Source organism: Chrysochloris asiatica, unplaced genomic scaffold, assembly GCF_000296735.1.
Source record: "Chrysochloris asiatica unplaced genomic scaffold, ChrAsi1.0 scaffold00224, whole genome shotgun sequence".
NCBI classification, from domain to species: domain Eukaryota; kingdom Metazoa; phylum Chordata; class Mammalia; order Afrosoricida; family Chrysochloridae; genus Chrysochloris; species Chrysochloris asiatica.
In genome coordinates this window covers 4,290,776-4,301,303 of record NW_006408742.1, presented here as the reverse complement: position 1 = coordinate 4,301,303, position 10,528 = coordinate 4,290,776, and the positions used below count along the sequence as shown (strand labels likewise).

At 43.0% G+C, this 10,528-nt stretch overlaps 1 protein-coding gene across 2 annotated transcripts in view; it reads right to left on the bottom strand.

Moving 5' to 3' along the window:
* The window catches only part of FGF12 (fibroblast growth factor 12), an 814,886-nt gene that overhangs the window by 552,033 nt on the left and 252,325 nt on the right, over positions 1–10,528 (bottom strand). The window contains exon 1 of one of the 2 annotated variants that reach the window (XM_006873145.1): positions 3,902–3,992. The exons of the other annotated variant lie outside the window; for it this stretch is intronic. Within the exon in view, the coding sequence (XP_006873207.1) occupies positions 3,902–3,992 (91 nt within the window). Of the gene's footprint in view, positions 1–3,901; positions 3,993–10,528 lie in introns of those variants that run through there. 2 annotated transcript variants of the gene reach the window in all.

Here is a 10,528-nt window from a genome sequence, read left to right as displayed (position 1 = left end):
GTACACGGCTCCTGGGTGGTCTTTGGGGACCCTGAATTCTGGGCATAACATGGTGCTGTAGGTTAATGCACTGGACTGCCAAGTCAGTTTGAGCCACAAGGTCGGTGGTTCAAGCTCACCAGCTGCTCCTTGGAAACCCTATACAGGGGCACTATGGGTCAGAATAACTCAATGGGACATAGCAAGAAGAAAATCAAAAGTTAACAATGATTATTTTGTATCTACTTAGCACCATTTTTCAATAGACCTTAAATAAAATACTGAAATGTTTACAATTACAAAAAATTCAGAAATCCACTAGGAGAGTTTCTCAACCTATTATAACAAATTCTGTCAGTTTCTTCCTTTGGTGTTCACTTCCCTTATCAACAAAATAAAGGGGAAGAAGTAGATAACATACAATAGTTACTCCATGCTGACACTGTTTAGAATATTCATGCTGACACTATTTAGAATACAATTGTGTTTTTCTTTGGGTAATCTTAAAAAAAAAATAGTGTGGGACAAGACAATTTCATTTGTATAAATTTGCTCCAAGAGAAATTTCTGATGTATTTATTACAATTTGTACTATTCACAGTTGGGATAGCAACACGACATGCAGAATTTCAGGGAGGTCCTGCTAATGGAGAAAGTCAGATGAAATCATTGTAAAATGAAACATCATAATAATAATATCTAAATTACACTGAGTATATTCTACGTGGTAGGCTCAACATTCTTTGAGGAGTGACTAGAGTACAGTTAGAATTCAATATATCTTCAGCTATTATTAACTCACTTATCTTTATAACAACAATGAGGTAGTATCAACATCTATGATTGATGTTGATGCATTACTTGAGAAACAGTAAGGTCGTGTAAATTACCCAAGATCATAAGCAAGTAAGAACCACAAATCAAACAAAGGCAATCTTTGAAAAACTTGATATACTTTATTGCCGCTGTCTATGGAAGGGTTGGAGTCCAGGTGTAGTGCTGTACGATAAACACTGGACTACTAACTGCATGGTCAGTAGTTCAAACCCACCAGCTGGTCTCTATGAGGCAGAACTGATTTGAAGGCACCTAACAAAAACAACAACAACAACATAGAAGGGTTGGAAGGAGCTCTGGTAGTGTAGTGGGTTACATGTTGGGCTGTTAACTGCAAGGTCAGCTAGCTGTTCAATTCCATCAGCTGTACTGTGGGAGAAAGATGAGGATTTCTCTGGTAAAGATTTATTGTTGTTACAGCCTCGGAAACCTTATACAAGATCACTATGAGCAGAACCAACTTCACAGCACACAGCAGCACCAACAACAATACGGAGGGGTTGGCATCCTGGTGTGGTGCTGTAGGATAAGCAATGGACTGCTAACCACAAGGTTAGCAGTTCAAACCCACCAGATGCTCCTCAGAAACTCTATATAGGGTCAGTATGAGTTGGAGCCCAGTCAAGGGAACTTAACAAACAGCAACATGGAAGGTTTGGAAAGGAATTATCATCTTCATGAGATGGGACTCTATCATTTATTATAACTCCTCCAGAGTAATGAGGTTGTGTTGTTAAGTGCTGTCGAGTCAGCTCTCACTCATAGCAATCTTATATAGGGTTTCCAAGGAGTGGCTGGTGGATTTTAACTGCTGACCTTGAGGCTGGCAGTCCAATGCTTATCCTACAACACCACACCAGGACTCCTCTAGAGTAATGTTGTTGTTATGTGCGGTGGAGTCGGTTCCGACTCATAGTGACCCTGTACAGGGTTTCTGAGGCTGTAAATCTTTATGGGAGCAGAAAGCTTCATCTTTCTCCCGCGGAACAGCTGGTAGTTTCGAACTGCTAACCTTGCGGCTCACAGCCCAATTCGTAACTACTATGCTAGAGTAATAGTTTCCCAAAATACCTTCTGCATGAAGTAAAAATATGTGTATAAATAAAGTTTAACCATTTTTATTGAATCATATGTTAACTCTAAGTTTAAGTCAGCTATAGGAACCAGGCTAGAGCTATCATTGTTTCCACTCTTCAGATAAAATACTTTCACATTTGTGTGTGTGTGTGTGTGTGTGTGTGTTTCTATTGAGACTGTCTCAAACTAAGTCTATGGACTCTCAGTCCCACCATCCTTTTAACAACATAAGTTGTCCCATTATACATACTGTCTCTTCTGCTTGGATCTATGTGAACCACAAGGTCATCAGCTGCTCTTCAGAAACCCTGTGCAGTGTCCCTATATGTCGGTGTCAACTCGACAACACTTAACAACAACAACAACATTGGATCTATTGCTATTTGGAAAACTGCCTATAAATTGAGCATCTTAGCTACTTTTACCTTAAGAAGTGCCCTATTACATATGCATACCTAGCATGTTTCTAAGTGATCATCTATTAACATTTTACATAAAATAGGCCAAGATAGTTGAAATAATATTAGCAAACATCTTTCCTGGTTTCCTGAAATATGTATTATTAAAACATAAAACTTGAACATAAAGACTCTCATTTTAGAATGTGGTAGAATGACACTTTTAGCACTTTCAAATATAGTGACGAGAAAAGGATGTCTAAATGATTTTCTAAATTAAAGAGAAGTAAAAACGTGAGATTGCTTTGCTGATTCCAGTTTTAAAGTACATGTTCTCATATTTCCCACATAAATTCTCTATTTGTTTTAAATAGTTTTCTTTCTTTTTGTTTTAGAATGGTATATAGCCAGAAAGGCACAGTTTAGAAAGGATGAATGAAAACTATAAATACTCTAATCTTTCCAAATATAATTTATGTAACTCCAGAACAGAGTGAAAATAACCAAATGAATCAAGTTCCCTAGAATAATACAAGTGCTTTTAAACACAAAATCCATTACAATGTTGTTAATTTTTGAAAATTAAAATTATTTGGATTTTAAGGACAAAGAAAATTACATTTCTTTTTACAATAATAATAATAATAAAATTATTTAGACATAAGGCACCTTTCTTCATTTCTCACTGTAGTGGTTACGAATCGGGTTGCTAACCTCAAGGTCTGCAGTTCAAAACTACCAGATGTTCCAAAGGAGAAAGATGAGGCTTACTGCTCCCGTAAGACTTGCAGCCTCGGAAACCCTGTGCAGGGTCACTATGATTAGGAACCGACTCCAGGGTATTTAACAACAACAACCAACAACAATCCTCATTTTGGTAAATGAAAAGCAAAAAGAGAAAACAGCTGAGCACTTGCAAGATGAATACACATATTCACCCTAAAAGGAACTTACACCTTTAAAATAAAAGTAAAATGGACGGTGTAAAAATGTGGAGAAACCATCATTTTCTACTGTGTGGTTCAGTAGAAAAGAATCACAAATTTGGTTTTAGTTTGGTATATTAGGGGACTCTGCCGTTTCAGCACCTAGGACAGAAATCTTTTGAGTTCCAAAGCCAACTATATCCTCTAGAAACAACCAGATGTCTACTTTTCAAAGCAAGAAAAAGAACAGATACCTGCCTCGCCAGCCACCTGTTTAAAAGTCCCCTCTCCTTAGAACAAGAACGCAGCAGCAACTTCTTAGCTGAGGCATTAAACAACTCTGGGTCGCACGCCACACTCGCAAATCACGAGAGCCGCCAGGAGGTGCTAAAGCAGGTCGCTTTAAGCACCTCTCCAAAAGAAAGCCGCGGGTTCCAGTTCATGCGCTTTGCAAGAGGTAGCGCGTTCAATAAAGCGGCGATGACTTCAGGGATTAAAAACAACCACAACAAACAAACCTGAACGGGGCCGCGGGGCCATTACCTCGCCCCAGTTCGTTAACACCTGCCTTGTGTCACTTACAGAGCAGAATAAAGGAGGGGAGAGACGCGGAGAGAGGGGCCGAGAGGAGGGACGGAGAGCATTTTGCAGTGTTTTAAAGCTGAGGAAAGAACATTTTCTCACCACTTAGGCTGTTGCTGGACCTCAGGCTCCTTCCACAGAGACACTGCAGCATATGCACTCCTTTCTTCAGAGAAAGCACAAGAATCTTCATGGAGAAGCGCGTGTTTGGGGTTCGTCAACTCCCCGCCCCACCTCCGCTAAACGTCCAACCAAAAGAAGGCCTCTCTTCGGAAGCTGAGTCCTGAGTCCATGGTGCGCTCGTCCCAGGTGGAGGGGAGTCCGCTCATGGACCGGGCGGGAACGGGGTTTGTGCGGAAGGAGCGAGGGGGCAGCTCTCAGGGGAATCGGGCGCGCAGCCACACCCCAGTGGGCTCGAACGTGGCACTAAGGGACTTTCTGAAGCAGGCGGCTCATAGGAGGGCGGAGGGGGAGGGGACGGGCTAGGTGGAGGACGTCACCCAGGGTCGGTGCCTCCTACCAGGTGCCTGGAGGGACCTGGGCAAGGGTTCGGGAACACCCGTATTCCAGTTTTCAGCGGCTGGAGGTGAACCCGGAGCACCCGCCCACCTCAGTGCTTCAGCCTTCCTGGGCCGGGGAGCGCGGAGAGGGGCTCCGTGGGGTTAGGGATAAGGGCCGAAGAAGCCCGGAAGGCAGCGCTCCCGCGGGCACAGGGCGACTCCGGCGTGGGAATCCGGCGGAAGGGAAGCGCCTGCAGGAAGGGCTGGACCCTGGAGGCTGCGGAGCGTCAGAAGCGACTCTAGGGAACAAGCGGGTGGGGGTGGAGACGGTGAGGAGGCGGGGGAAGTGGAACCAAGCACTTGGATGCGGGTGAGAATGAAGGCGCGTCTGGGCATAGATGGAGCTTCGTTGTGGTGGTGGGGCCACCTGGATTTTTAGGTCGAGGTTCTGTGACCTTGGGTAAGTCACTTCTACTCTGGCCGTCTCTTTTTCTCCCTAAATTAAGGCGGGGAGAGAGAACCAGCAGCTTCGTGATTGTCCCAGTGCCTTCCAGTCTCCAGGACAAACTTAGCACAGGTGCAGTAGAAAGTCAGGTGCAGCGGGAAGGGAGGCCTAAAAGGAACGCGAGAGGGAGAGACAGGTGTGGGGAATCTAGGAACAACAGGCACTTTACTTTGGCATGAGTATTCTGGAAGGCTCTGCGTCTGCCAGCTGGCCCCAAAAATGACCAACGGCTTCCCTCTGAGTGTTAAGTTATGTTTCCCCCTAGCAATCCCTTTGGCTCCGTTTTTTCCCCGAATTTCTGAGGCCATAAATACCCTGCTGGAAGTGTTTTGAGCGAGGCATACAAAAGATACTGTAGCCATATCTCAATCCAACGCCAGAAGAGACTTTATAAGACACTTAGGAGACACACACTGGAGACAAGCAGCCTATGTTCGAATTCCTACAAGCTGTGTGACCTTACACAAAACACTTACATCTCTGTAACTTAGTTTCCTCACCCACCGCTAAAAAAGCACATCAGCCTTCCATACCCCTTCTTGAGGGTTAAGAAAAGACTTGGTATAGAAATTATAATGATTTAACTCCCCTTCACTTGTGGGTTTCCAGTGAATGCCAGGGACCACATCAGTGTCTGCATTTCTACTTGAATACTCCAGGTGATAGAGAACTCATTACTTCCACAGGTAGTCCAAACCATATTAGAAGCTTTATCCTGATACTGAGCAAAAAACTGGCTCCATCTTCTTCCCACACAAATTACTAATCCTGTCCCCAGAGTCACCTAATACTAGCTGGCTAGTTCTAACCTGCAAGAGAATAAAAATGGTTTTCCTCATCCCTTCCTCTTTCTCTTCTCTAGGCTTAAACCCTTCAAAAGTTCAAAAATTGAAGGTCAAGGTTGAAGTTGACTGGAGAAGTACTTCTAGAGAAGTATTTTCCTTTTTTCTCCCAAAGATGGTAAAAGAAAACCTAAACATCTGCAGATGTTCCTTAGCCCATCTTAGACACTTGCAGAATTCTAAGCCATTTTAGGGGTTCTCTAAAACTCATTGTGTGGCTCATGACTCGATTGTGTGGATCATGACAAGCTATGGACAACATTGCGAAGTATGAGTATTCTGGAACACTTCATTGTGCTCATGAGGAATCTGTACCTGGACCAAGAGGCAGTTGTTCGAACAGAACATGGGAACACTGAATGGTTTAAAATTAAGAAAGGTGTGTGACAAGGTTGTATTCTTTCACCATACTTATTCAACCTGTATGCTGAGCAAATAATCTGATAAGCTGGGTTCTATGAAGAAAAATGTGGCATCAGGATTGGAGGAAGACTTATAAACAACCTGCGATATGCAGATGATACAACTTTGCTTGCTGAAAGTGAAGAGGACTTAAAACATTTACTGATGAAGAGCAAAGAGCACAGCCTTCAGTATGGATTGCATCTCAATGTCAAGAAAACAAAAATCCTCACCACTGGACCAATAAACAACATTCTTATCAATAGAGAAAAGATTGAAGTTGTCAAGGACTTTATTCTTCCTGGATCAACTATCAACACTCATGGAAGCAACAGCCAAGAAATCAAACGACGTATTGCATTAGGCAAATCTGCTGCACAAGACCTTTTTAAAGTGTTGAAGAGTAAATATGTCAGATTGAGAACCAAGGTGCACCTGACCCAAGCCATGGTATTTTCAATAACCTCATATGTATGTGAAAGCTGGACAGGGATTAAGGAAGGCCATAGAAGAATTGATGCATTTGAGTTACGGTGTTAGAAAAGAATACTGAAAGTGCCATGGGCTGCCAAAAGAACCAATAGATCCATTTTGGAAGAAGTGCAACCAGAGTGCTCCTTGGAGGCCAGGAAGGCTAAACTTCGTTTCTCATACTTTGGACAAATTGTCAGGAGGGACCAGTCGCTGAAAAAGGATATCATTTTTGGTAAGGTGGAGGGTCAGAGAAAAAGAGGAAGACCCCCATTGAGATGGATTAGTCAAGTGGCAGCATCATTGGACTCAAGCGTGGCAACAGTAGTGAGGTTGGTCCAGGATAGGGCAGTGTTTTGTTGTGCTGTGCACAAGGTCGCTATCAGTCGGTACTGACTTGATGGAACCTAACAACAACTAAGACTCAGAGTTAAGTTCAGGTTCCCCATTCATTCACCTTCTTATCCCATTGTTCACTGGGGACACCAAACCTGTGTGAGCCCCAATGTCTTTGAAGATATTGCCACCACACTGTTATTATAAGGGAGGTTCTAAGTCTTCAGAGCAGCCTGCACCATGGCTTCATCTTTTCCTGTCTCTGCGGGAATTAGTGAGAAACTTGGCTCATCTGGGTATTCTACCCATAGAAATTCCCCATGGAGGGATAGACAATTAGCAAAAGGAAAACATGTAAAAATAGTCTTTCCTGCTGCTGCAGAAATCAAAGAGCTTTCCGGTAGATCTCTCCTCTGGAACCTAATACTTAGAGCTATTTCTTTAATCTGAGAGAAGCATTCTTCCTTGAAAAGTAGCAAAAGACTAGGACAAGGCCCTTGTCCCCCTTTTCCAAAGAACTTGGTTGCGTATATGCATGTGTGATTTTAAAACAAACATTGCTTTCCAAGTGTCAAGTTTCATTTACAATGAGTCCTTTGGCCTACCTGTCATAGCTGCTGCAAGAAGTAAGCGAAAGTGCTTTTAAGATTCTAATGGTATTTGCTAGATAGGGTATTAACTAACTAACTTCCTTGGATTCTACTTACTTGAACCACAACAACAACTTTGTCTCTCATACTTAGGACATACTGTCAAGAGGGACCAGTCCCTGGAGAAGGACCTCATGCTTGGCAACATGGAGAGTCAGCAAAAAAGAGGAAGACCACCAATAAGATGGATTGGCACAGGGGCAGCAGCAGTGGGCTCAAGTGTAACAACAATTGGGAGGGTGGTGCAGAACCAGGCAGTGTTTCATTCTGTTGTGTGTAGTGTCACTATGAGTCAATATATGTATATATTGTTATTGTTACATGATTTTGTGGCTGTTCTGACTCATTGCAGCCCTGTATAGGATTTCCAAGAAGCAGCTGATGGTTTTGAACCACCAGCATTGCAGTTAGCAGTCCAGTGCTTATCCTACAGTGTCATATCAGGACTCCATGTATGTATATGTTGCTTTTTTAAGTACTGTCAAGTCAGTTCTGACTCATAGCAACCCTGTATTGTGTTTCCAAGGAGCAGCTGGTAGGTTTGCACTATATCTACTGTTATGAGTCAGAACCAACTCAATGGCACTTAACAACAACTACCACCTGTGGTCCACTGGTGGTGGTTAACGGTCCGAATCCTGTCCTATAGCGCCATACCGGGACTCCTTACAAACCCTATGCAGGGTCACCATGAGTTGGAACCAACTCAATGGAACTTGACAACAACATATATGTGAGTGTATGTATGTGTGCATGTGTGGACATATATATGTGTGTGGACTCCTGGTGTGGCACTGTAGGATTAACACTGGACTGAATACCACAAGGTTGGTGGTTCCACCCTGTTCTCCTCAGAAACCCTATACAGGGTTGCTATGGGTTGGAACCAACTCTACGGCGCTTAACAACAACATATATATATATATATATATACACACATATATATGTACATCCACACATATATATGTGATATGTATTGGTGCTGTTGTTAAATGCTGTTTTATTGTTTCTGACTCATAGCAAACCTATGTAGGCTTTCTGAGGAGTATCTGGTGGGTTTGAACCACCAACCCCAACCTTGTAGTTAGCCTTCCGTTGCTGATCCTACAGTGCCACACCAGGACTCTCTCTCTCACACACAATTGTAGGAACTGACGAATCCAATATCCTTAGGTCCAGTGACAGATTGTAAATTCAGGTTGTTGTTGTTGTTATGTGCCGTGGAGTCGGTTCTGACTCATAGCGACCCTGCACAGGGTTTCCAAGGCTGTTAATCTTTATGGGAGCAGAACGCCTCATCTTTCTCCCGCGGAGCAGCTGGTAGTTTCAAACTGGTGACCTTGCGGTTCGCAGCCCAATTCGTATCCACTACGCTATAGTCTTATCTATTTATTCTTGAAACCGAATGTAAATTCAGTTTCCTTCTCAAGAAACCTCAGTTTTTGTTCTTAAGGCATTCAACTGACTGAATGAGACCAACCCAGGTTATAAAGGATAGGTAATGTAAGTTTAGCTTGGAGTCCTGGTGTGGTGCTGTGGGTTAAGGCGCCAGACTGCAAAGCCATTTGAACTGCATGGTCGGTGGTTCAAACTCACCAGTCAATCCTCAGAAACACTATGAGTGGCAGCTGACTCCACTTGACATCATCACCACCACCTTGGGTCTGCTGGAGGGCTCTTAACAACAACAAGGTGTTTAGCTTAAGGTCAGTTAATTCAAATGCTAATCACATGTAAATAACTTTTCTGGCAACATCTAGACTAGCATTTGACTAAACACTGCATACTATATAGCCTAGCCAAGTAGACACAAAATTCACCATCACATGTGGCAATTTGAGTCTCTTATAATTTAAAAAGTAATTTGTTCCTTCGTAAATTTCTTTTCTAGAAATTAACTTCCAGATAAACCTGCCCAAGGATAGTCAATACAGCATTGTTGATAATGCCAAAATATTTTATACTAAATAACCATCCCTCCAGAGTAGTTAAATTTTAGAACATTCTTACAAAGAAATGGTAAGCGATGTTTTAAATGTATGAAATCTGAGTACTGATATAGAGAGAACGCTAAGATTTACTGCTAAATTGCAAAACTTTTAATACATTAAAAAATTGCTCAACAAACTATAATAAAGGAGTCCTGGTGTGGTGCTATGAGTTATTTCACTGGACTAGGAAGTCATTTAAACCACAAGCTTGATGGTTTAAGCTCACCAGCCACTCTTTGGAAACACTACATAGGGTCACTATGGGTCAGAACCAACTCGAAGGCATTTAGCAACAACAACTATAATAAAGGCTCCTGGTGTGGCACTGTAGAATCAGCAATGGCCTGCGAACCACAAGGTTGGCAGTTCAAACCCACCAGCTGCTTCTTGGAAACCCTATGAAGGATCATTATGAGTTGGAATGGAGTCCATGGCACTTAGCAACAACAACATAATAAAAGAACGGCATGCAGTGGCTCCAATACGATAAGCACTGGACTGTGAACCACAAGGTCCACAGTTCAAGCCCACCAGTTGCTCTGCAGGAGAAGGATGAGACTTTCTGCTCCAGCAAAGATTTAAAAAGACTTAGAAACAGAGTCACTATGAGTAAGAACCAACTGCAACAACATAATAAAGGAAATCATGCTTGGAAGAGGAAGAACTCTGATGAGATGGATTGATACAAGGCAGCAACAATGCAAACATGACTACAATTAAGAGGGTGGGGCACTTCCAGGCCAAGATGCGTTCTGGTGTGCGCGTCCCTGATAGAGTGGAGTCCGCGCTCAGATAGGGAGGGAACCACGACTGTGCGGAAGGAGCGAGGGAGCAGTCCGGTATCTCACATTTACCACACGGGGAGTCCCCATTACATAGATCATTGTTAAATGCTGTGGAGTTGATTCTGACTCATAACGACCCTATTCAGTGTTTCCTAGTAGCAACTGGTGAGTTTGAATCGTCGAATTTGAGGTTCACACTGACCTTGCAGTACAGTGAATTATGCTATAGCGCCACACCAGGACTCTC